A 27,462-nucleotide genomic window follows, 5' to 3' on the forward strand; every position below is an offset into this window, starting at 1 on the left:
ACAGGTAGTAATAAAATACGACCATGGCTTAATGACACAATTTGAGTCCCTTTTACAAGAGGCTCGATACCCTTAACTGTGGGTACCTTTGATCCCTTCTCCAAGGAAGAGACCATTACCATACTAAAAATCCCCAAAAGAAACTTTCTCGAGTTGTTAGATAGATTTACCGAGTATTCCAAAAATCTGATGCAAACTTCCCTCTTTAAATTATATTTCCTTTGTTCTAAATTAGATGATACGTTTTGACTCTTAACACTATTTATTAACTTTATTTTGACTAACATTTGTGATTTATAGTTATAAACAAATATAGTCATGTTAGATCTTGTTAAATTTATTTCAATATGTACTTAATTAAAAATCAATTTTTAGTATTTTTTACGATAATATAATTAAAGATATTTTAGATTGAACTTTTGTACTGGTAAAAATAATAAAAGAAATGTGTCATCTAACTTGGAACGGAAAAAGTATTTAAATTGTAATTTGAAATTTATTCGATGCGCTCAATTCTTTAACCCAGTTCACCAAACAAATGATTCCAATCACAGATTCATACAAGAAGTAAATCCGAATACTGAGGAACCAACTCTGCTTCTAAACCCACCAACCCAGTTTGTTGTTTTTTGATTGTTATTGCACATTTGAAATACTATGATGAAAGTTTTAAAATTCAGTTTGTACGACTAGGGGCGGGTTGGTCCAAGTCTGCTCCAAATTAGACCTCAGCTACTCCGCGGCCAAAGCTGGATAGTTTGGACGCGAGACCAAGAGAACCCATGGCTACTGCCTATCCGCCTACCAATCCGACCTGAGGTTATTGTATCGAACCTGAAGTAACCCAACAGTCCAGCACAGACGTGGAGAATACAGAGCTTGATAGTTTTTTGAAAATTATAAATCTAAGAGATGATATAATCTTAATACTCCCTCCGTTTCTTATTTCTTGCAACAAAGGGGGGTGCACGGTTTCCAAGTCAAAAGTTTTTAAGCATGATTATAAAAAAGTAAGGGCATGTAAATAATGTAATTAAGGGGAGAGGGTGAATAATTAATTAAACAACTAAAACTCCAACACCACCACCTAAGAACGTGCAAGCCACCAAGAACCACCAGCAACGAAACGCTGCCACCTGGAACCACCAACGAAACCACCCAGAACCACCGGGAAACCACCCAGAACCACCCGAATCCACCTAGAACCACCTGAAATCACCCAACGAAACCACTTCTACCAAAAACCACCCAGATCTAGAAATCAGGCCACCCACAACCGCCACCAAGACCCACCTGGAACCACCAACGAAACCACCGAAACCCCTCCTCCACCCCTGCGAAACCCCTCCTCCACCCCTGCGAAACCACCAAAACCCCTCCTCCACCCCTGCGAAACCACCGACACCACCGATTCACGAACCACCAAAACCACCGACTCACCAATTCAAACCACCTAAATCACCCACAAACCAAACAAACTAAACCACCGACGACCCAAACCACCTAAACCACCGACAAACCCCTGCGAAACCCATCGATCGACACCACCAAACCTCCCCGATCTAGGCTGATGAACCGCCAAAACCACCCACGACACCACCAAAACCAACCGAATTCCACAACGAATTCTCTCAACAGATGAATTCAAGAGAGATGAGAGATTAGAGAAGATGAAATTTGATTAGGAGAGATGAGAGATGAAGAAGACGAAATGAGTGATAAGGAGGAGAGAGAAAGATAATGGGGAGATGATTTAATTTGGGTGGGAAGGGTTAGAGATAATTGAATCAGATTAGGGTTATAATAGGTTGTGATTATGTGTAGTGTTATGTGTTAAATTTTTTTAAATAAGGGTATATTGGTCTTTTTGGCAGAAAAAAGTTTCTAAATAAGGAAAAAATGAAGTTTGTTGCAAGAAATATGAGGCATCCAAAAATGGTAAATGTTGCAAGAAATAAGAAACGGAGGGAGTAAATAAAAACTGAAAAAAAAAAAAAAAAAAAAAAAAAAAAAGGTGAGCAATTCAAGATCATTTAATGCCCACCAAACATGACATATGCTAGGGATATAAAATGATGGGGACAGATGACAAGAAACAGATCTTAATACCTCTCTCTATTTTATCTTTTCATCTCAAGTACAAAAGATATATAATCAACCCAGAATAAATACACATTTTTGCAACAATTTCCATCTAAACAGATCAGGAAAATGAGGGGGTAAAAAACAGATTAGCAATGTTGAGTTAGTTACCATTGATACACAAAATAATTAACTTGGAATAATAATTTAATTAGGATGTAATAAACAAAGATTATGGGGAAAAAACGAGGGATGAAAAAAGCACCCTTCTTCGCGCTCTCAGCTGGCCCATTCAACAACAGACTCCTCTACAAGTTCTTCAAGAAGCTTCCCTTCAATTTCTTTGCCGATATTGTCAACTTGTAATCTTATTTGATCATTCCACCCTTTCCCTGTAACTTCCTTCCTCACCAGCCTCTCTACCAAACTGTGGTTGTCCCCACAATCAACTGAAAGAAACTTGACCTCGCCGGGCAACAATTCCTTCATCCAGGACCACACCTTGTCTGTCAATGCTGTCCCTGTGTCACTTTCCAAGCACTCATGGCTAGGCCTAACACATGATCCACCCCAATGGCTAGCAGTGGTTCCAAAACCCGTAATGTCCACTAGTGCTGCATTAACGCAGTCAAATACGAGCTTTCTGCATGATCTTAGCTGCCTCCTTTTCGCTTCGTGTAGTGGCTCCTTGGCGGTCAGGTCCATGTACTTATCTCTCAAGAGGGGATCTAATGGGCTGTCCAGGGAATGCCATCTGGCCAAGTTTGAACCCACTTGTCCCTCATCATCGAGACCTGCCATCGTTAGTAGGGATTGAACTAAGTAAAGATATTCGACCTCATCATCCTCTGCTCCTGGGGATACAAACGGAGAACTTAGAGGATAGTTGGTGGACGTTTCTGCAAAGGATTCTTCCCATGATAAGGTCCTTGCAATTGATCCGATTGGTGGTGATTTATCAATCAAATTAGACTTGCCAAGACTCAGAGGAATATGCTCTCCTGTTTTATGAACGAATGAGGAATTTTTGGTCAGTGATAATGGGCAGTAAACACAACAAATCATGTCAAAAATACAGAAAAGCTAAATACCATGCAAATGAGAATCAATGCTACGAGAACAGCCAAGTAAGGCACTGTCATCCTCTTCAAACGGAGCTTCGAGGACTGAGATAGGGCTAGGTTGTTGTTCCTGATTCTCCCCTTGAGTTACAGGTGCCCCTGGCTGGGATACAGCAAATCCCTACAAAACCAAGAATATACTTATATAAACATGCTATTTGTGATTACAAAAACTTCAAAGGCATAACCAGATCACAAACAGAAGTTATTTAATAATTTAAACATGACAACAACAACAACAACAACAACAACAACAAAAAAATCTTCCAGAGAAATCATTGGTAATGCAAAAGCAGCAAGGCATATATTATACAAGACTACAAGTCATATATGAATCATATTTACCTGCTGAGAAGAAATGCCTTGTCCAAGTCTTGTATCACTGAGATTCGTCATAACAGCCCCACTATGCAACCTCAAAGTTGGAGAGAGAACCCCTTCAGAGTGATCATTGCTAGTTCTTCCAGGAGGTGCCAGGACTCCGGGAGTTTCGGCTGCTGCCAGTTGAGATTCATCATTACAAAGTGATTTGTTGGACTTCTCTTTCCTAGACTTTTTATTCCTTGAGAAAAACAAGCTTGTGACCTTCCCAGTAAATGAGGTTTTTGATGCCTTTGCCTTCATTATTTCCTTCGAAAAATCCCCCTTGCAATGTGCTGGATTGGCAACTTCAACATTCAGCCTTTCTCCATAAGCTGTAGATGAAACAGGGACTGATTTTGATCTCAAAAGATTCTTGGGAGAATCAAAACCACATTCTCTTGCATCCATATTGCTATTCAAGCATGAAGTTGATCCCCTAGGATCTTGATCTTTATTGTTGTCCTCAACCTCACATATTTCAGAGTTCTTGATCTCAGAAAGTGCAAGCATTTCACCAAGCGTACTGGAACTTCTTCGAATGTGCCGTTGGTCATGATTATTATTGTTGTTTCCATGTGATGCCATCATGGCCCATCTCTCAGAAAGTCTCTTTTTGGCTTCTCTACAAACTGATGACTCTGGGGAATAAGATGCACGGCTGAAAGATGACGAAGAAAATGGGCTACCAAATCTATTGACATAATCCCAAGAATGCCTTGACGTTGGCGACATAACTTCAGAATCACTAATATTTTCAGCGGCAAATTCATTTTCAGATTTTTCGAAAGAACTTTCATCCCCTGTATAGCCATTAGAAAATACAGAAGAAAGTAATGTTTCATCTCTTCGATGACCTGCCAGATTCTCACGCATCTGTTGCGTGATTTCCTTTGCCACTTCCCTTGCTTCTCGGGCCTCCTCATCCTCTGGTTCTTCAAAGAAATTTTCACTCGGTAGAACCCGCGGAGAGGATGGAGTTGAAGAGATTACTGCCTTAGGTTCATTAGCCTTAGCAGGACTAGGTTTCAGCACCACTATTCGGGTGGGCTGAATAGGAGGACTATCACTAACCTTCCAGGACGATATAGTAGACGGAAATCCCCTATGCTGGTTATCCCATGCATTGACCTGGTTTAACGAAACTTGCTTCTTTACTTGCTTTTCATTCCTCTTAGCAGGTGCATCAAATTTGTCATCGCCCACCATTTTAGAAGGTCGAAGGACAGTAATACGTTTGGTTTCTGGAGATGGAGAGATAGATTCCCCTATAATGAACTGCTGAGAAAACAAAGAATTTGGCTCTTGAAGAACTTTGAGAAATAAGTCACCGTTGGAACTCAACACATCTAAAGCTTCTTGGAACTCCTTGGTCTGTCGTAGCTTCTCGTCCGTAGAAAGACGTTTTGCTTCCATAAATTTTTGACGAATGAGTGCCAACTTTTTTTCATTCACATTTTCAGCAAATCTACCCTTTTGAGGAGATTTATCTCTTCTACAGTTTGTTCTTTGAGATTGCTGCCAGATCTCAAATATGTCTTTATATTCATCCTGATCTCGATAGGGATAAGCCTCACTATCAATTTGCTTGTTGAGAAAGTCAGGTTCTTCCTGCCAATATCCTACTGGTATCTCTGAATGACTTGTTCGATAATAACCTCTTGATTGAATCCTCTGGGGAGCAAAATCAGGCTGTTGCTGAGGAATCACATCAAGTCCCATCAACTTTGCTACCACATTAGGTGGCTTCTGTTTTAATTCCAAGTCCTTTGACATTTCTTGAGCTATTAACATTTTTACGGGAGTTCCATTAGTTTTTCTGTTCGATGAAGACCTCCTTAAGTCAGAGACCATCTGTAATCAAACAAGCCACAAAAATAAGATTAGAATACAAACTTGACTACACATGATAATTATGCAAAAATTCGGGCAACCAAAGGAATCGATTAAACATCACAAAAATATTCTATTTACCACTTTATCTTCCATCTCATCTGCGTTAATGCTCAACATCCTAGAGACATCAGATCGACATCTTGATAAAGAACCTGCAAGTTAATCAGCTTATTGTCATTAGAGCTAGCCCCAAAGTCTTTACCCAATATATAGATTTGCAACCTTTTTTATGAGGAAAATAATAATTTGACAGCACAAACTCCACAAAAGCAGCAATGAATGACAATATATATATCAAGTAGAAGAAAATGTAAATAATCAGGTCAGGATAAACATATAGCATGTTCAAATGAGATTAAATGATTTTTTTTAAAATAAAAAAAATAAAAAATAAAAAAAAATAAAAAAAAAAAAAAAGGAAAAGAAACTTGCTAACATTCAAGAAACAAATGAAATTCTAATTTTTTTTTTTATTTTTTTTAAACTGCTTCATAATTGCATAAACTAAGATTAACACATATTACAAATAATGGACATGGACTCATGATAGCTCAATTGATGCTAGCATGCTACAAAAAAGCAGTATACAGTGACAGTACTCCATTATCTGTAGCAAAAGGAGATTCCCATAGAATATGGTGCACCCCTGCATGTAATTAAGCCAAGATACTTGGACTTCACATCATCCAAGCTAAACTTCTACAAGCCTAAGTTAGCATATAAGTTGGCTGCCATAAAAACAATATTTGACAGTATGAGTAAAAGTAATCACCGTCATTATACGGCTTGTCAGTGAGAAGCCGGTTTCCAGACATGCCGGAAGTTAAGTCGAAGAGGTTGACCATTCTTCCCAAACATCCTGGCACAGGTTTCTCAGAATCACGAGGTTTACCATTCAGTTGAATCCCATTCATTTGAGCACCTTCCACAACATATTTCAAAATTTAATCTCTCTATATCAGATAGTAGTAGCCGAAGCACAATGTGAAATCACTTTACAGGGCAAACAAAGAACCAAATCAGAGTATCTAACACACTGTATTCAAATTTATAATCTTTCAGTCCTTGGCAAAAATGATGCATCAATTCATACATAATTTTGCACACCAAAACAAAACACACACAGCAAAAACAAGAACTGAGATCAAGTATCATATAAAAACTGTCTAATTATTGAAAGTACTAACATGGCAACCTTCTCCACCATAAACGCATGTACTCGACATCCCCGCATAGAATGAAAGAACAAACAGCAGCTCAGACAGCAAAGAATAAGAGGTAAAACATCTCGAATTTAGTTCAAAACACAGACGGGTAAGTTTCGAGAAAGATCAAATACAATGCCCACAACTTGTATCCAGGAAAACAAAACCCCATATAAACCTCCTCCTCAACAAAGACCTCTCAGTGTCAGCTGATAAAACTCCCAGAAAAAAGGCAGGGGAACAAACAGGAACAAAAGCATAGAAGAATAAAATAGGAATTTGCAGATTAATCAGAATTATAGGGACTAATCCACTGATTTCTACTGTATACCCAAATGATATTTCACATCAAAGCTAAATAGAACACCAACTACCCGCCAGCGTAAATCTCAAGGAAATCAATCAATCACCATCCTACAAAATTTATATTAGATTTAAATAAATAAAACCCAACTTCAGCATGATTATTCAACTCACATTCTAATCCAACCACCATGAAAAAAATAATAATTAGCTTGATTCTGGGAACTTTTACAACCCCAATATTGTAATCATTAACAAATCATACACTAAAAGTAATACTATTCATATTGAAAAATTAAAAAACTAAAAAAAAAAAAAAAAGAATTGATCCAGTGAAAAATTGGTTGATTGAGACCTTTTCAGTGATATTTGGAGTGAGTTGAAGCACAAACCCAGTAAATTTAAGAACATACCCAGTAAAAATTACACATCAAATTTCAGAAATCTCAAAAAAAAAAAAAAAAAAAAGAAAAAAAAAATCTCAGAAATCCCCAAATCACTCAACCCACATTCCAATCTAACCACTAAAAACTGAGAAAATTAGCTTGATTTTACCCACAATTGCATAATCGGTAAAGTATACAATAATAACCAGCCCAAAAAAACAAAAAAACAAAAAAACTATTATTATTTATAAATTTAAAAAAAAAGGGGGAAAAAGGCAAATTACAAGAAAAGCTGAATTTTTCCAAAAAGCAGCCAAAAAAGAGAGTAAAATAAAGACAGTACACTAAACAACTAGAAAAAAAAAATGCAAATTAAAAAGGGGATAGATTCTGCAAGTACCTCAGAAAAGCTAGAAGTGAGATCGGATGAGTAAAGACAAATCCAGTAAAATTAGAGTAAATTAAATCGAACCCAGAAAAATTCTCAGAAAACCCAGAAAAATGCAGTTTTTAGAAGGAAAAATAGTGAAGAATAAATGAACATTGTTTTCCGGTGGGTAGGTAGCGGCGAAAGTACGGCGGAATACACGGCGGTGGAAATGGTGGTGGTAGAAAAAGGAATGAAGAGAGTGAAACTAGAAAAAAAAAAAATGGGTATTTGTTTTGGTTTTGGAATAGTTTGGGTTAAGTTTAGTTTTTCTTTCACACTACTCTTTTTCTTGCAAGTCTTATCGCTTTCTCTCTCCTAATTTTTTTGTGTGTGTTTGTGAGAAAAGTGGGTTGTTTTGATTTTATTTTATTTTATTTTATTCTATTCTATATTTCTATGGAGTATTATTTTATTTTTATTACAAGTAATTTTTATTAAATAAATAATAGAAGTAATAACAAATTTTGGGTTTTGTCTTATCTACTTACTTTGAGAACACATTAGTATAAACCGTGTATTTTTTAGGTATTTAATTTTAAATTAATTTGATTGTTTTTTTGTGAGTGAAATATATAACGTGTGAGGATTTGAGGGATGTGAGGTTAGTTAATGAGTTTTGTTGGGATTTATTGTAAAATTTTGATTACGGTATAAGGGGAAGAAGAAAAGGAGTGATACAAGTTTTGTAGACTTTTTATTTTGTTTTATGGAGTGTAAAAATGGAAATGTTTTTCAATAAAAACTTTTGAATTTTGATCATCGATCAAAATAATTACTTGTATTAAAAAGTTATGGAGTTTGTTTATTTATTTTATTTATTTTTTTTTTATTTATTTTTTTTTTTTGAAAGAAACCCAAACAAGGGCTACTACTGTTTTAAATCATTAGAAGCAATGTCAAGAACACAAGGCGAGAAGTTATGGAGTATTTCAATGTGATGTTTTTGAATGCCAATTGTTTGGCCACAACAACTCATAAAGGAGAACAAAATTAAATCGATAGAAAAATCTTTGAACATGCTAAAATGGAATGTTTAGCATCTTTAAGATTTATGTCAAGATGATAAGAAGGAAACTAAAGTAGTAAAGTACGAGTATATATAACTAAATTTAAACTACAGAATAGGATATTAATAGAGTATTATAATAATTAAGTAAGGAAACTATTTTTTGAGTTTTTTTTTTAAAGAAAAAAACTAGAGTAACTTATGTAATACTTTTGGAATACTTCGTATCATATAACACAAAACCGGGGGAGGGGGAGTGAAAAATTGGTGTCCAACTTTTGAATTATTCAAAAATTGCCCCTTAAAGCTAAGGGTACGTTTCGTATATATCGTAGTGTTTTTTTTCCTAGTTTTTTGTTTTCCAAAATCATATAATACATGTCATATAATAAATCAAAAATTGATCAAATTTATTAAAATCATAATAAATTTGAAAACTGATAACAGAAAAGTGGAACATGACGATGTCAAACAAGTCCTAAACAAAAAAATATTAGATATAAGATATTTTACATAATAATGTGAGTTTGATTGAGTTTGGGAGGATCGACTATCAAAGAATATTATTCTGCTACAAATGAAAAGTTACTCACCGGCATTTGATTTATTGTAATAGAAGACCTCAAGTTATGTATTCATTAGGGGGGAAATTATGTGTTGCACTCTTTTTCTCTTAACCATGGTTTTGTCCCACATTGGGTTTTCCTGGTAAAGTTTTTTATAAGGCAGCATCTCGAACGTTTTACGGAGAATGTTGTACTCTTTTCCTTCATTAGGTTTTTATCCTACAAGGTTTTTCCTAAAAATGTTTTAACGAGGCACACTCTTCAATAATGGACATCCAAGGGGGGTGTTATGATATATTGTATGGATATCCATCATCCTCCTTGTATCATTATGAAATATTCTAGATCTAGGTTTGATGTTATCTAAGCAAACCCTAGCTATATTGTATGTATATATACCCCTAATATCGAACAAATATACTCAGTTCTGTTCTATCCCAAAATTTATTATATTTATGATGCTGATAACGTGTTATGAAATACAGGGAATAAGAGAGAAATTGGGAGAGAATAGAAATGTGTATATTTATTCGATATAGTGGGGATATATATATACATACGATGTAGCTAGGGTTTGCTTAGATAACATCAAGCATAGATTTAAAATATTCCAGAATGATACAAGTAGGATAAAGGATATCCACACAATATTTCATAACATTTTCAAAATTTTAGATTACTATTCTAATAATAAGGAATTAAAAAATCCATTTACGTAAATAGGTCAATTAATCAACATTCAAATTTCACATTATAATTAATATTTTTGTCCGAAATTTGGATTAATTTAAGGAAAAATTGCAAAAAACACCTTTTATAACAACTTTTTTGTAAAAAAACACCTTATAAATTTTTTTTTTGTAAAAGCACACCTATTACCACTTTTTTTTTTTTTTGCGAATTAACCCCTTACCCTGGTTTCTGTCCTTTGACTTGGTTTTCAGGCATTGACTTGCACGTGAGAAGCACGTGTTCCGATCAGTTCCCCCTTTTCTTTTCTTTTTTCCCAATTTACCCTCTATTTCTCCAATTCAACTTTCTCTTTCCTACCTTCTTCTCCAACAAAGCCCCAATTACTCACCATTGACAAAGGAAACTCCATTTTTAAGCGTGAATTGCTGCAACTAACCTAATTTTGAGTAAGGTAAGTTGTTGTGATTACTGAAATTAGTTGTACATAATGTTAGGTTTCGAATTTTAATAAATTAGGGTTTGTAATTAAAATTTAGGGTTCTTCGTTTTTGCCCACCAATGATGGAAATAGAAGTAATTTCGAGTGGCCAATGTACACCAGTGTGGTCTTCAATGGAGGAAGGGTGTGAGGAGGTGGAGTGGGGGTTTTGGGTGGATGGGGATGAATTAACGGGGGTGGAATTTTCAGGGGAGTAGATTTATTAGGTGACATGGCGTTGGTGAGGGTGGTAGTGAATCGGTGATGGCGGTGAGATGGTGTTGATGGGGGTGGCGGTGATGTGGTGGTGGCGGTGGTGAGGTGGTGTTGGTGAGGGAAAAGAGAAAAAAAATAAAGGAAGACGGTTTTATGAGATCACGTGACCCACACGTGCAAAGTCAACGCCGGAAAACCAGGTCAAACACCGAAAACTGAGTTAAGGTGTTACTTTGTAAAAAAAAGTGGTTTTAGATGTGCTTTCACAAGAAAATTTTTATAAGGTGTTTTTTCACAAAATAAAGGTGGGTTTTTTGTAATTTTTCCTTAATTTAATCATATGTTATTATTAAACCGATCATTAATGCAATAATCATTCTATCATTTTCATCCATATATCACAATGCATAAAATTAGTTAAAATACAAATTAAATTATGTATCAACATACAATTCACAATTATTCAATCATCAATGACTTATTGTTTTGAGAAGTTTTGGGAATATCATCAACTATCTAGCATCTATAAGAACATACTACATACAGAGTGTATTATCAAAAGAATTAAAATTTTCATATTCCGTATATTTATTAGGAAAAATGGAAATAAATAATCCCATCTTGTGTGGTCTGACAATAACAATCCCACAGTTAATTATTACAAGACAAACCCACCTTGGTTTGTTATTTTATTTTAATAGATCTTTTTATCTATAACTTGTTAAACAAGTTTAAATGTTTTTTCCCCTTAAAGCCACGTGTCACTCAATAATTGGTCAAAAAAAAGTTAAAATAAAAAATCAAAACAGGTAAACAAACTTATATAAAAAAAAAAACCCACCACCCACCCTCAGCCACCGTGAACCCTAACCCTTACCTTAGACCAACCAAAAACCATCCGGCCGCCATCCTAAACCCCTATAAACGGCCGGTCGGAACCCCCTAATACCAAAATCCAACCCGCCAACCAAAAGACACCCCAAAAATCACCCCACGACCAAAATCCCGTCGTCAAAACCACCACAACCACCACCCTGAAAACACCACCCAGGCGCCGAATAACCTCTCTGACCGCCGAAAACCTCCATACCAGCCCCAAAAAACCCCACCCAACCTCCCTAGCCACCTCGAAAATCCCCACCCAACCTCCTTAGCCACGAAAATCCCCATCTCGAAAAACTGCTTCAGGCATGATTTCGAATTCTCGTCAGAGATAGCAGAATCTCATCGAGTGAGTGGGTGTCGGCTGATCGTTTTTGGCGGTAAAGGAGGGCGGCTAGGGTTATGGTTAGGGTTTCACGGTGGCTGGTGGGTGGTTGGTGGCCGCAATTTCTATTTTACTTCCACATGGTACTCCAAGTTTATAAACTTTATGTTATTTTGAAATAAGTACATGTTATTTTATACTTGTATTTTTTTTTATATTCAAAATCGATTATTTCATTGTACTCCAATTCTATAAAATTCATGTTATTTTGATATGAACTTCTTATTATTTCAATTTATATATATGTTATTTTAAATAAGTACATGTTATTTCATTCTTGCATGTTTTTTTTTTTTTTTTTTTTTTTTTTTTTTTTTTTTTTTTTTTTTTTTTATACATGTTGTTTAAGTAAATATGTAAATAACATACTATTTTAGCAAAATAACACAAGATTTAAACAAAATAACATAAGGTTTAGGCAAAATAACTTAAACATAATTGGTATGGAGTACATGATCCAGGAGTATATAATACTAATTGGATGGTGGCTTTTTTTTTTTTTTTTTTTTTTTTTTGGTTTTTTTTAAATTATTAAAAAAATGAAATGAGACTATCAAAATTTGACACGTGGTATATAACCTACAAAAATCAGTCACCAACGTGTCAAGGTCTATTAGAAGAAGAAAACATACCAAGGTGGGTTTGTCTTGTAATAATCAACTAGATTAGTGCTCGTGCGATGCATGATTTAATTAGATAAAAAAAATCAATAAGAGAGTGTAAAATAATTAATCACAAAATGAGGGTTTTTGAAAAGAGAAAAATCATTAATATGTTTTTGATTAATTGACGTTCACACTTTTATTTATTTTTAAGAATTATTTTTTCCAATTTTGAAAGACAAAAATAGGAAAAAAAAATGATGATGTCATAAGCAAATTGGAGGGAAATTCTTTAATGATAAAATGACATGTGTACACAGGTGATGTAAGCGGTTTTTTCTTTAATTATAGTTATAGACTAAATAAGCCTCGTGCGATGCACGACATAAAAAATTTCTTTGAAATAAATATTTATTTCACATATGTCTCTCGTATGAGATAAATTATAAAAATATAACCATTAATTGCAATGTTATTTAGATCTAACTAATTTTGAAGAAAGTATAAATTTAAGTAAATTATGCAATACGAAGTACTCTTTAACCGGGAGTAATTATATTTTGAAGCCAAATAATAACTCATAAATTCATCATAATATAATATATGGAATATAATATAATATAATAATTATTTTCAAAAAAACTATTGTAATAATTTAAGATAAAAAATGAAAATAAAAATAAAAATAAAATATGATGTCAGCAATTAATTTAGGAGGGAAAAATTTTAACCACAACTTGACATGTGTACAATTTAAAAAAGTGATGATGTCTGCGGTTGTTGTTTTGGTTTATTTATAAAGAGGTGGGATTGTTATTGTCAGACCACGCAAAGGTGAGATTATTTATTTCCATTTCCCTATTTATTATTACTTTCGTTATTTATTTTTTAAGCCATAATCATGATAAATTAATACCACTATTTGTTAGCTTTTATATGACTTCAGTTTTTATATATTGAATTTATATATAAATCCCTTCTTTTTTTTTTTTTTTTTTTTTTTTTTTTTTTTTTTTACATATTTTAAAGTTTTCAACTAAAGCCTATAAGAGCTACTTACCCACTGATAAGGAAGAGTTTCTTAATGTGATTACATTTAAAATCAAGCATGCATCACATGCATATTATTTCCAGGTTTAAACGTTCTTTGACTGAAGACCCGTGTTGTAAACTTATCCCCTGAAATTTGGCTTACGTATTTTGCTATTGTTACATGGTGGATTTGGAGGTGGAGATGTGCTGTGGCTTATGATAAAACAGGTGAAATCCCAGTTGATGTCAAGCAATTTTTGCTAGATAGATTCGAAGAAGTTTGGAGGGTTATGGGTGATGGTATTGGGGAAAGCTCTAGTATGGCTGCTAGACGAGAGGCCTATATTATATGGTCTGCTCCCCCTAATGGATGGTTTGCTTTAAATTCTGATGGTGCAGCAAGAGGTGCGCCTGGGCCAGCTGGTGGGGGAGGTTTAATCAGGGATAGCACTGGTAGAATTAGCTACGCCTACTCCCTGAAGCTTGGGCATTGTGGTGCGTTCAAGGCAGAGGTCTTAAATTAGCTGCTGAATATGGCTTGGAACTGGCTTGTAGGATGGGTATAAAGAAGCTGCAGGTTCAGTTAGACAACCAATCGGTTGTGCAAATTTTCAATAGTGATGATAGGTACATGGGTTCGTGTGTACATGATGTCTTTCATTGCAAGGAGCTAATTAAGAAGCCGGATTGGGAAGTGGAAGTAAAGCATATATATCTATCGTGAAGCAAACCAAGCAGCAAATTGGTTAGCCAATCAAGGTGTCACCCAGAACAACAAATTCGAGTTGATTCAAGTCCCCCTTTACCTTTAGGGTGTATTTTACATAATGATGTAGTAGGTGTGGCTATGCCACGGTTTGTACCCCTTAGTTTCTTTTCTTTATGTTTTTTCCTTTCTCGAGGCCTAGCCTCTCGTTTGCACCAAAAAAAAAAAAAAAAAATATTATTTCCATTTTTCCTATTTATCACTTCCTCCGTTTCTTTATAGGTGCAACACACACTTTATCACGCTATTTAAGAAAAGTGGACCTCACATATTATAATACACTTAAAATGGAGTAAAATAGTTGTTAGGAATATAATCAAGTGGACTATGTGCTTTATTTAAAGGTATTAGTACAATTTTCACCATAAAAACCTTCTTTTTATGATGTATTGCAACTATTGTGATATTTCCATATTAAGTAAGTGTTGCAACTATAAAGAAACGGAGGAAGTATTACTTTCATTATTCCTTTGTATACATGTCAATTCACTAATTTGACATAAAATACTATTAAGAATATATAAAAATATTAATATTATGAAACTTTATATGAATATTTTTTTGAGGAAAACACCGAATCAAGAAATTTAATTAGGATAATTTTTCAATCATTACCCAAAAAGGGTGTCTTGATTTTGAAACAAAGCCCCAGCGAAAACAACTTAGGCCCTGTTCTTTTGACATGGTCTGCTTTGCTATATTCTACTCTGCTCTACTCTGATCTTTTTTTTTTTTTTTTTTTGACAGAACTGCTCTGATCTACTTAATTAGTAATAATAAATAATAAACAATAATTAAAATCTACAAATCTCTTCTTTCAAAAAAAATCTACAAACCTCCAGCAATTTTCCAATATACTCTGTATTAACATAACTATGACATCACTGATTACCTTAATTAAGTGTAGTTTATGCCATTTGAATCTCATTTTGTGACTTATTAAACACCTTATATTATCAACCAAAAATGTAAATTTATGACATATCATTAATCAGCTAAAAAAATGTAAATTATGTAATTTAATATTTTTTTTAATCACTTATCAATGATTTTCCTTTACTAGCTTAAATGTAGATTATATTTAACGTGATGATTGATAACGTCATAATTGGGCTGATTTGCCGGAAAATGACAAATAATTGTACAAATTAATCCCTTTCAAACGTATATATTGGCACATTGTTGGTCCATCTATTTATATTCTTGTCCTCGATATCTTACGAGGTAATTCTATACCCTCCTTCATTAATAGGTCTTTTATATAATTTTGATTCCAAAAAGGAAAAACACTGATAAAATTTCCGATTTTTGCCCTATAAATTTGTGTAATGTATAATCTATAAGCTAGTATCGAAAGTGTTAGCAAATAGATTAAAATTGTTCTTAATGATATAATCACTGCAAATCAAAATAAAGTGCCTTTACTTTGGGGAGATAAATTATCGACAATTTGTTAGTAGCTTTTAAAATATTTCATCATGTGAAGGCTTCGAAGGCTAGAAAAGGTAATTTTCCTCTCAAGTTAAATATGGCGAAAGTTTATGATAGGGTGGAATAGGATTTTTGAGAAGAGTTTTTGGTAACGATGAATTTGAAGAGCGTCGGGGTGGATAATAGGTCCAGGAATGAGTTCGATCGACAAGGTTAGTTCTTAGTGTAGGTGAATTGGACGGGCAACCGGGTGAGGAGTTTAGGGCAGATCGGGGCATCCAACAAGGGGATTCTATATCCCCATATCTCTTTATTTTGGTGGCTGAGGCCCTCTTGGGTTTGTTAACGAAGTCTTTAGAAATGGGGGCATTACATGGGCTTCATGTTGCAGCTAGTTCGGCTCCCTTTGTTTCTCACTTGTTGTTTGTAGGTGATTGTGTCATATTTGGTAAAGCCACGATAGAAGAAGCAAATGTGATAAAAGAATCTAAGTCCTTCAATTCTATGAGCGGGTTTTGGGTCAAATGGTAAATCTTGGCAAAACAACGGTTTCGTTCAGTAGAGGGGTTGATGAGGGGAGAAGACATTATTGCTTCGTCGTTTGGAATGAAAATTGTGGACATCCATGACAAATATTTGGGTTTGCCATCGGTGGTGGGAAGATAAAAAAAAAGTGCATCACCAAAGGAATAAAGGAGAAATTATGGAAGAAGTTGTAAGGATGAAAAGGGATTTCAAAAGCGAGCAGGGAAATCTTTAATAAAGTAGTGACCCAATCTATCCTTACTTACATGATAAATATTTATATACTCCCGTCCTCTTTTTGTGATGAGATTTTCTATCTTATTTCCTATTTTTGGTGGGGTTAGAAAGAAAGATTCATTGCATGTCTAGCATGAGAAAAGTTGTGTACAAACCCGAATTCGTTGTCGCATCGTGTTCTTAATTAAGATACGCTATTTTCCTCAAGTTTCATTTTTAGAGGCAATTTAGGGTTATAACCCAAGCTACACTCGAAGGGGAATTATTTGAAGTGAAATGGGTTCTGGATAGAGGTGTGACATGATGGCCTGGGTTGGTAGTGTGGAGCATTATCGTGTTTGGGCTAATTGATGGATTCCTAACACTTAATCCAGAATTGTTAATTACTCTGCATCGTAGAACCGAAAAATATGATATTATATAACCAATGTATACATGATTTATATTATCTGTCATTTAATCCTTATTTTGTTTGCTCATATGTTCCTTTTGTTGGCTTATTTGTTTCTTTTGTTTCGTTCATTTTATTGGCTTATATGTTGCTTTTGTTTGCTGCTTTCATCTTTTTATTGGCTAATATGTTTCTACGTTGGTTTTATATTTCTTTTGTTAGTTGATATGTTCCTTTTGTTACCTGATATTTTTTTTAATGTCTGATATATTCCTTTTGTTGGTTGCTATCAAACATTAGTTGTCTGGTAAATTTCTTTAGTTGGCTAATATCTTTAATTATTTTGTTGGTTGATATGTTTATTTTGTTCGCTTATATGTTTTATTAATTTTGTTCGCTTATATGTTTATTTAGTGGCTTATATGTTTCTTTTTAAAAAAATTGGGACAATGTGAATTTTGGGAGAAGTTACTCGATCAAGAGATACGATCATAAATTAAATTAAAAGAGAATCGGAATATAATAAACTCAATTGATTCTGATATGGGATTAACTTTTTACGCAAGAATTTTTCATTATATTCTACCAAAAAAAATTTGTATGTTATTCTTTTGAAAGAAGAATACGATTGAAATGAGTTTGAAGTGATTTAGAGAAAGAAATGAGTGGATTGGAGATTTGGAAAGGAATTGGGGTCTTCGAGAAGTGTGGATGTGGCGTGAGCTTAAGAAATGAGACGTGTCGCCTATAGTTTGTAATTTTTTTTAATAACTTACTGATATAAATTTTGTACATTATAATTTATCTACCTTATAATTTTTCTACACTTTGTCTTGCTTCATATCTGTGGTGCTATCCTTTTATACATTATTTTTTTTCAGCAATACCTTTACCCACAAAGATGATATTAATTTCCTACATTATTTTTTGTAATTTCTCTTCACTTTCGATACACTTTGTCTAGCCTCACCTTTTTTTTGTGGCTCTCTTTTTTAACTTATTTTTCCTCACCACTATCTTTACCCAAAAAAAAAAAAAAAAAAAAAATTCATTCATTTTTCTATTTGTATATTTTTTTTACAGAAAAAGGAAATATATTAATACTTAATCAGCCACCAAAAGTTTGAAGGGTAAGCTGCCATAGCTACTTCAAAATACAAATCTAAATCAAGTTTAAGTTGAGCTAAAGTTTGTATATAAATAAATGATTATTTGACATTAATTTTGTTTAGCCACAATATACAATTTTCTTAATAAAATAATTAAAATTTAACGTTTGCTTTTAAGATGATTAGAACATTCGCACTTTTCTTTTGCTCACAAAGTGAAAGTATTGTTGGAAGATAGCTAACTAATTAATATATCTTTCTTAACATACAAATATCATTCTACATGACTTTTATACCTATGTAGGAAAATTTAGAAAAAAAAAACCTACGAAATAATGAGCACCCGGAATAGGAATAATAGTTACAGAGATTCTGTGTAAAAAAACCTCGAAGTATCATCGTGGCTCGTGGTGGATTGCTCTCAAAAAATGCGTCCAACACCAATATTTATAGTTGAGGATGGTAGATAAAATTGGCTAGAAAATTTCAGAATTATCTTGATTATTCTTGTAGCTATAATGTTCTAGAAATTTCACAAGCCATTGTTTTTACTTCCTTTCGATTTCACATATTGTCTAGAATATTCAGGGATGATACAAGCATGTAAATAATTCTTGAAAATCAATGTCAAGCACTAACCTTACTTGAATCCCTTCCCTACCTTATAAAAAGTATAAGATTGCTCTTATGAATAATGTGATGCCAATTATACCCTTCAAAATGCGCGCTTGACAATTATACCCTCATTAATATGTACAAGTTTTTTTTTAAATGAATAGTGTTTGACAATTATACCCTCAAAAATGTTTATTTACTTAATTATTTTCTCTCATTAATGTTAGTTGTCATGGACATTTACTTCTAAACATAATTGCTTACATATTATAATTTTATTTGTGATTTAAGGCCAAATCGAAAGAAGACTAGCTATGACGCGCGCATAGCGCGTGTTAGCTCCCCTAGTTATCCGAAAGATTCTAGAACATGCGTGCACATACTCTCCACCAAGATACAAGAGATAAGACCAAAAAAAATGTAAACCACACCCAACACAATGAACTAATGAGCTTGTATTTTGTTATAAGGTCTTATATTAATCAAGGATCAAGTTCAACAAAACAAGAAATCAGTAGAATAGGAAGGGTGTGATCTTGGATCAAATGACTGGATTCGGAAATATAGCTGGTCAAATATCAAAAGGCCCTCCAACTAGAAGATCTTTTGATGGGACTTCCAACGGATCTTTCTTTTAACGTTCCCAAATCACGAAGCCCCACAATATTTTATTAATTATTTTTTCTTTTCTTTTTTAATAGTACTCGTATAATTAATTTTACCAGCATACTCGTATAAAAATACAAAACAAATTCAATTTGCGTTAGATTTGTTATATTTAAATTACTAATGCTTAGTGTTTACTATTCCCTCCGTCCCTTGATACAAAGTCTCTTTCTAGCATTTATTACTTATATAATAAAAAGAAAGAGACTTTTAATTTAGACACGGAGAAAGTACTTAGTATTTCTTATACGTATATAGTAATTACAGATGTTTTAATCAAACATATGTGCATTAAAAATCGTGCAAAACAAATAGGCACATACGTAAAGGAATGGATATACAATACTCCATTCCTTATACTATGTAGGTGTTTTAAGGAACGGAGTATTGTACATCAAGTAATTTACTAACATATTACAAAATTATACTCCATTGGTGTTTTATTTTATTAATATGTTACTATCAAATAATATGGTTATAGGTAATTAGGATATATTACTACTACGTACATGAATAATGCAATAATCTAAGGGTATGTTTTGATCACCTTAATTTCACTTTAAAGAGTTTATTTAATAAGCTTTTAACTTCGAAGTTAGAACTATTATTGAATACCTTTCCACACACTTAACTCAATGCATAGGTAGTTGGTATAAGATAACATTCTATGCACACATCCTAGGAGTATAATTATTTTGGATTCATACTATAACCTTTTATTTTTTCGGGGAACCTAATTCTCACATCATAAAATAATCTAATTATACATTAGTGAATTACATGTAAAGAATTTGGTATTACTTAGAAGCAACTAGGAATTAAAGAAGAGAAAACTAAAAAGAAAAGCCACAACATTTGTATACTCCATTGCCCCACATGCTTCACCATTTACTTCACAAATTGGAAGTATAAGGGACAAGTAGATTGAGCATTAAGGCATTTTTTTGTGTGTGACTATCCGCCACTAATTAGCATGACCACCATTAATACATTATCACTCTATGTCAAACGGGCCTGGACCGCACTCGTCGTGAGTGTCCACTTCCACCTCAAAACCATATAGAAATAAAGGAAGTAGTCCCTTAGCCTTATAAAGTATTTAAGGTTCGTAATTTTTTTCAATATAAGACACTTACATGTGTTGTGTTGTTTGAGAAGTCTACTTCAACGCTCTATAAAGAAATAAGTATAAGGGAGACATTTTATAGTGAAAAGGAAAGGTAAATTAAAGCTTCTTTTGTTATCCATAATTCAACAATAATTACACTTTGTGACTCAGAAAATCTGTAAAAGTGAAAATCTCTTGCAGTAAGTAGTACTGGAATTTTCTTGCATCTTAAGAAGACAGTGCGTAATAAAGCTTGGCCCATCAAATGTACGAAGGATAAGAGTTTTTTTTTTTTTTTTTTTTTTTTTTTTTTTTTTTTTTTTTTTTTTTTTGAGCAAAAGGATAACAAGTATTTAATGAAGAAGCAATGAACTTTTGATACAATCATTATGCGCAAAAATGCATTTTTTTTTTTATTTAATTTAGATGGCTTTTGTTGTTGCAGGGTTGCTTGAATTCAAAAGAGCGTTTATTAGAACCCTATGTAATCACATTATTAATCCAACTTAGAGTCCATTGAGAAGCGAGTTAAATGTAGTGACAAAATACAACAAAAGAATTATTATGTCTCACAAAAAATACCCCTTAGTTGTGAGTAATCAGAACCGAAGGTAGTAAGTTGTATTTGTCTAAGGATTAGGGTTAATAACCTGTCAAAAAAGAGGATCAAGGTTAAGATGAGAGCGAGACCAATTACCCTGATGTATATGTATAAGATTAAATCACTGTCCTTAACATTGAAAAGTGATAAAATATTGGAACAACCCGAGTTAGAAATTGAGAAGAAAGAATTAATAATAATATTAATAATATTAAGAGGCCAGAGAAATTATTTACTCCGTATTCTTTACAGTAATATACTCGTACTCATAGTTTATCAACTTCGACCATTAGTTTCTGACTTTCTATAGATAGTTAAGTCTCTAGGGACGTCGTACTCGAGATCTAATCTTATTTGTACTGCATGTATCGGCCACAATCTGCCACCTCGAGCACACCCCGCCCTAAAGAGACAGTAAAGGGTGTAATTGCACAAGTCAAATACTAGTTTATATGCAGGAAGTTCGCCTGGATTCAAGTAATCTATCCTTAAGGGAATCAAGGTTGAGAACTCAGTGCTTGTCATACAGAAAAATATTGTAAAATAAAATCTACGTTACGAGTCAAGATTAATTAATATATTTCCCTCTCTTTTCACTAGGGACTAACTGATTTTCCTTCTTGCTAAAGCTACCTCTAACTGAACCATAATGATAATTAACGAGGGCACGAGGCACCCCTTCCCTATACCTGATGCATTAGAATATTTCGAAATCTGGACATATGCACATTGATTACCTCACAGCATTTAGTAGAAAATGGAAGAAAGGATGACCAAAGTGGCAACTGTCAAAGTGTAATTGAGATATGTTTTTGTTAGATGCAGATGCAAATGCAATGCAATGCAGAAATACAGAGCCAGAAGTTTTTAGCTAATTAGGCCATAACACATTCGTAGACCTTTAAAAAACGTGCATAATCACAAAGGAAAAAGATATGTACATTGCAGTGAAATCAAAATGGACATTAGTTGAGTTCAGAAATCACCAGAAGAGTTTATACTATAACAAGTAGGTGTTCCCCTGTCCTCACTGTAAGCCTCAACTTCTGTTACTTCCATCCTATTGTATGTAACTGCAAAGGAAATGAATCTTCCTGACATTCAATAGGCACATGCACACGAGCCAAGGACCAGCTTTCTGGTTGTATAGTAGCGAGGCTGTTCTCACTGGCAATGAGTAACGGCGAGCTAGAATATCCCCATCCAAAATGCTCAAGCGCATTATCAGTATACTGATATTGCTCCTTCAGAATACCAGTTAGTGACTTACAATGTAACTCCACATCAGATTCGAAGTCTTTAGAGATAGGAAAAGTTTCTACAGCAGGACAATTTCTTTCAGAAATCATGTTTTCCATAGAGTAATTACTCTTCTGAGGGATGAAAAAGAAACTGCCATCCTTTGAGAGACTCTTAAAGAGACCAGAATCATCTGCGTTCAATTGTTCTGGACTGTATGATAGTCTAAATGGGACATATGGTGATCTTGGAACTAAATCTCTTTGCCGGAAATGATGTCCCTGAAAATCATGTTCTTGACAAGTGTAGGTAGACCAATGCAACAAATTACTGTTTTCCAGACTATCACAATGATCTTCACTCCATGTAGTTGATGGATCGCAACATATATCAAGGCCTGGACTATCCTGAAGATCTTCACTGTATGTAGATGATGGAGGACAGTATACTTCAAGCTCCATATGACTATTATGGGCCGAGTTATGCATATTCAATTCATTAGTATCCCAACCAAGTAAAAGAGGCCGGGGTTCTCTTCTAATCTCAAAGTCACTTGGATAATTAGGTTCAGTGCAATCCAAGAAATTTCTCAGCACAAAAGGTCTGGAACTTTTAAAAGAGGCAAGAGATTGAGAATCATATTGACAATTTGAAGTAGGATGTGCTCCTCTATCCAAATTAAAGTCATGTATCTCATGTTCATACATTAGACTACCACTGCTTTTAGGAGCTGCAACGGAGTCATATTTTCCATTGAGAAGCTCATATGAATGATTCTGGTCTCTAAATCTGCATAACTGACTACTTTCATATGCATCATATGAGAAATTCTTATATGTTTCATTCTTGACAATGTTATGGATAGGGCTTCCTGGTGTAGAATAATCATAAAGTTCATTATCCCATGTCAAAAGATTTCCATCTCCAAATCTGTTCGACCAACACTCAGAACCAATACCATTTAGAGAGCTTCGGCATACATTCCCTTCTTTGTGCTCAAGAAGCATTCTATAAGAGTTTCCAGCTGCAGAAGCATCAAGGTATTCATCTATTTGATCAACAGGATGTGTTCCCCAGATTCTGTGGGACTGAGAAGCAGAGACACGGCTATCTAAGAAGTGATCCTCTGAGGCCTTCACAAGCTTTCTTGAAGTATCTGAAGCCTCCTCAAGTACAATATTTGAGTCAAGATCCAACAGACTTATCTCTTTAGTTTCTTGTAGCCTTTGTTGTGAATCTCGTGACAGCTGTTAGACAAAAATTAGCCTTAGCACAAACAAACCAGATGGGGTTCATGGATAGAGGAGAAAAAGCAATGGTTGGTCAAGGACAGTACAATATCTTGCGAATTCTCAGGGAGCAATCGGCTCAGGAGCAGATAAACCATATCACACCTGAGACCTGACAAAGTATCTATGAATTTTTGTAAAAGAAAGAGAAAAGGAGAAAAACATAAAATAAAAATGTATCAGGCACTTAACTCCTTTGGGATTTCATATGTTTCAGGAAATAAGGTCTTGGCAATCTGCTGCCGTAACTTCAGCCTCTTGGACGAAAATAAATCTCCATCTTGCTGCTGGATTTCTGGACCATAAGAAAGTTGTGACCAATATATGAATAACACCCATTTATACTACCTCAATAAACATTTCACATGTGAATCATCAATGCCCATATATTTTAGTGCAGCATAATAGCCACTGAACTGCCTCTCTGAACAAATCTCTCCTTTCAGTTCGTAAGAGTTACCTGGGTTCACAGAGGCATTTGCAGCTGCGGAAAGGAAGGAATCTAAATTGATATTAGTGGGTGTTTTGATAAGAGATGAGCACTTGAATCCGTCATTATCATGATCCTTCCTGGGCATATCTGTCAAAATATACCACTGAGTAGCTTAGATCACAAAATGTGGAATTAAAAACAAATCAGTTCAATGCCCCACACCTAAACTTTCCACAGCAGCATCTCTATGAGAGAGGAAGGAATTAATTTCACCACTCGTAGACTTCTTAATGTGTTGTGAAGATTTGACATCCTTAAGTTTTGATTTATCCAACTCTGCATAGCATACCAAATATAATAAATTCGGTACCATCAAACCAAAAGAGCTTAATAAGATCCCACTGCAAGCTCATTCTTTTGAACTTGTTTGCTTAAGTGAGATAGCTACCTCTAGCCTGGTTGGTCGGTCCACAATTCCTCACGGGGATGCTGTGCCTGTTCAGTGTATTTTGAGAAGAAGTGTGTCCAACAGCTTGCTTTAATCTCTTAAAAAAGGCAAACTCAGAAGTTTTTGGTTCATTTGAAGCTGCAGGTGGCCTGATGTATCAGATAAAGAATGTGTTACAGCTTACAGGTGCAACACAAATGTTTCACTACACCCACAACACAAAATCAGAAACTGGTTTTCTAAAGATCATACATACATTATCAGGTCTTCTCTCGGTTCACATGGTGCAGAACAAGCATCAAATCTACTGCTTGCATAATCAACTGGTTCAATTTCAGAGTCCTTGAACCTCACTCTTTTCGCCTTCATTCTATTCGAAAAATCAAAGCAACAACCATTATGTTTGCGCAATGCCTGTATCCATTGTCCAACAAGATAAGTTATATCAATACGCAGAACGACAATACGTAACATACTGTGGTAATATTAGCAATCAATGTGCTGACTGCTGAAATTATCTTAAACCAGGGAGCATTAATCTCATCAATGTATGTATATGATTATTGAAATCAATATAGGAAAGCTGTTGAGTAACACAATAACAGCAACAATAACAACAGCATTACAGCAACGCCATATTCGATATTTCCAAAAGGATTTGGTGTTGGCTAACGTGTAATATCAATCGAAACCATCTTTAAGAATCGGAGCAGGCACAAAATTGAAAGAATCAAGCAACTAAGAAATAATAATGTAATTTACTCCGTTCATAATCTTCATATTATGCGAAAATTACTGACTTAAAAACCATTCTCTTGAGTCTTGATGAATTACCTAAAATCAAAAACTTTCCAATGTGATCATACTAAATTCAATAACAACTTCAAAAAGTAAAGTTTACTTATCAATCACCATATTATATGAACAAATGTTTTTCATAAAAGGTTCTGCAACATATAAACAATCAAATTTGATTCAATTATCAAAATTTGGGAAAAAAATGTCCAATTTCATAGTTACATCCTCACATTAAAGGCAAATTAGATGCAAAAATCAAATTAAGCGAAGAACACTGAATTGAGTATGCTGAGAATTAAATAAACGCAAACCCTAGATTGCGAAATTGATATACGATGGTTACCTCAGAAGCTGCTTCAATGGAAGATACAAAAATCAAAAGTCCCTCTAATGGAGAACGTTCAGTGCGTTTCAATGGGGAACTTAGAGAGAAAGAAGACTGTGTTTTACTTTTTTGGTAAAAATAAATGGTCACGGATGTAAATACCATTTTGTAAGAATTGCAACACTAAAAAAAAAATGATCTCGCTAACGAGTAGGAGTGTTAATCGAGCTAGTCTATCATGAGTACAGGGTTGCTCGACCCATGCTCGTTAAGTTTCGAGTCGAGCCGAATAGATCACGATATGCTCATTTAAAGTTTTAGGTCTTTTGAATTTCAAACATTTGCTAATTATATTTCTTCTTTTTATATAAATTTTTCCTACTAAAGTGTATAAATTTAAACCTTGTAAAAAAAAAGTGTATAAATTTAAATTTATTAAGTTTTAAGGTACATTTTTATTTTTAAAGATAGAAGAACGGAAAAATATTGAAATTCTTGTATTTTTATCGAGTTTTGAGCAAATTCGAGCGTGCACGAGCCAACTTGAGTCGAGTTTTAACCGAGTTGAGTTCGAGCTGCTCGCGAGTTGCTTAGCTCAATTAGCAGCCCTACTAACGAGCATATTGGGGCGGGGGCGGGCTAGATTGCGTGAGGAGAGAGAAAAGGAGGGAGTGGGCTGGTGGTGGCTTGTTTTTTATATATTTTTTTATTTATTTTTCCCAATAGTTTTTTTTTTTTGGGACGAATTATGATTTGACACGTGTTTAGTTACCTAGAGTATTAGGTCATTGACTTTTGTTGACCGGTTTGGAATTGCTAGAAGAAAACACAAGCGAAAATTGAATAATCAAAAGTTGGGATTATTGAAAGTAAATCGGCCAAAGTTGAGATTATTAAAGTATATTTTTCCATTATAATTGCGGGTCTTTTTTTTTTTTTTTTTTTTTTTGACAACAACAGAATTTATATTAATACTACCTCCGATTTTTTTTTAGTTGCAACTTTGGAATATTTTATGTCTCTCAAATAATACCCCAAAGTTGCAACTAAAAAAAATCGGAGGTAGTATTAAAAATCAGATTTTACAACCAAACAACGATTAAAACTTACCGCTACCGCCTTCGACTTAAAACAACATAAATATAAATATGGCTTTTAAAATTTAAGCCTTTACAATTCTTGACACTAAAAACATTAATACATAAAGGGAATTGGACGTACATAAAGGGAATTGGACGTACAAGTTGCAAACGAGGACCTCCTTATCAAACAAGGAGCAAATACAAGCTTCATAACACAGAGAGAGTGACTGATAAGAGTACTGAAACTGTTTGATCATGGCTAGCTTTACCTTACTTGGCAGGATCAACTCATCACCAACTCATCACCAACTCACCAAGTAAGATATTCAAATAGGTCACTTGCGGGTCATTACTAAATAAAAAGTGTTGCAATTATCTTGGACATATAAAATATCAATAGTTATTTGCTTCATAAACTTTTATATGTGGCTAGCTGCACTGTGTGGGTAGTTATTATAGGGATTACTTTGTTAGTGCTATAAGTTTAGGGTTACTCACTTGGTCAGGGATTACTTGGTTAGAGCCCTTTGGGGTTATTTGGTCGGTTAAGGGATACTAGAGGGGTTAATTAGTCAGTGGTTACTCTCTCGATTAGGGTTACTAAGTTGATCAGGGGTTACTCGATTAGGGTTTACTCACTCGCTCATGATTTACTTAATTGGTAAGGAGTTACTCGATCTGTTAGAGGTTACACGCCGCACACAAAAGTACTGTATCTCTTACGTTTAATCTGGCCTTATCATCACACGCCCCATT

The 27,462-nt window shown here is 34.2% G+C and overlaps 2 protein-coding genes across 4 annotated transcripts; both read right to left on the minus strand.

Moving 5' to 3' along the window:
• Positions 1 to 2,098: 2,098 nt before the first annotated feature.
• LOC145570348 (uncharacterized) lies at positions 2,099 to 8,154 on the minus strand. 3 transcript variants are annotated; one of them, XM_081629398.1, is made up of 6 exons: positions 7,754 to 8,154; positions 6,232 to 6,381; positions 5,538 to 5,611; positions 3,549 to 5,417; positions 3,174 to 3,324; positions 2,099 to 3,083 (listed from the first exon to the last, which is right to left on the minus strand). In XM_081629398.1, the coding sequence occupies exons 2-6, from the start codon at positions 6,371 to 6,373 to the stop codon at positions 2,362 to 2,364; spliced, it is 2,958 nt and encodes a 985-aa protein (XP_081485524.1). In that variant the 5' UTR covers positions 6,374 to 6,381; positions 7,754 to 8,154; the 3' UTR covers positions 2,099 to 2,361. The 3 variants fall into 3 exon arrangements, with proteins under 3 accessions (XP_081485524.1, XP_081485525.1, XP_081485523.1); XM_081629399.1 differs by lacking the exon at positions 7,754 to 8,154 and adding an exon at positions 7,323 to 7,634; XM_081629397.1 differs by lacking the exon at positions 7,754 to 8,154 and adding an exon at positions 6,647 to 7,285.
• A 13,853-nt stretch (positions 8,155 to 22,007) lies between these two features.
• On the minus strand, positions 22,008 to 25,789 carry LOC145570882 (uncharacterized). The gene is made up of 8 exons (XM_081630006.1): positions 25,643 to 25,789; positions 24,758 to 24,915; positions 24,502 to 24,650; positions 24,276 to 24,389; positions 24,081 to 24,200; positions 23,813 to 23,915; positions 23,668 to 23,725; positions 22,008 to 23,578 (listed from the first exon to the last, which is right to left on the minus strand). The coding sequence occupies exons 1-8, from the start codon at positions 25,787 to 25,789 to the stop codon at positions 22,142 to 22,144; spliced, it is 2,286 nt and encodes a 761-aa protein (XP_081486132.1). The 3' UTR covers positions 22,008 to 22,141.
• Between the last annotated feature and the right edge of the window lie 1,673 nt (positions 25,790 to 27,462).

The sequence above is a fragment of the Chenopodium album genome, chromosome 12 (assembly GCF_948465745.1).
Source record: "Chenopodium album chromosome 12, dcCheAlbu1.1, whole genome shotgun sequence".
Classification (NCBI taxonomy): Eukaryota; Viridiplantae; Streptophyta; class Magnoliopsida; order Caryophyllales; family Amaranthaceae; genus Chenopodium; species Chenopodium album.

Coding starts and splice junctions, on each gene's coding strand:
- LOC145570348 (XM_081629397.1), bottom strand. CDS start 6,674: ATGCGTTTATGGTGGAGAAGGTTGCCAT. Junction 5,612..6,231: donor TGACAAGCCGTATAATGACG/GTGATTACTTTT, acceptor ATTAACTTGCAG/GTTCTTTATCAAGATGTCGA. Junction 3,325..3,548: donor AAGGCATTTCTTCTCAGCAG/GTAAATATGATT, acceptor TTGGTTTTGTAG/GGATTTGCTGTATCCCAGCC.
- LOC145570882 (XM_081630006.1), bottom strand. CDS start 25,789: ATGGTATTTACATCCGTGACCATTTATTTTTACCAAAAAAGTAAAACA. Junction 24,651..24,757: donor CCGAGAGAAGACCTGATAAT/GTATGTATGATC, acceptor CTGATACATCAG/GCCACCTGCAGCTTCAAATG. Junction 23,579..23,667: donor CTGAGAATTCGCAAGATATT/GTACTGTCCTTG, acceptor TTTGTCTAACAG/CTGTCACGAGATTCACAACA.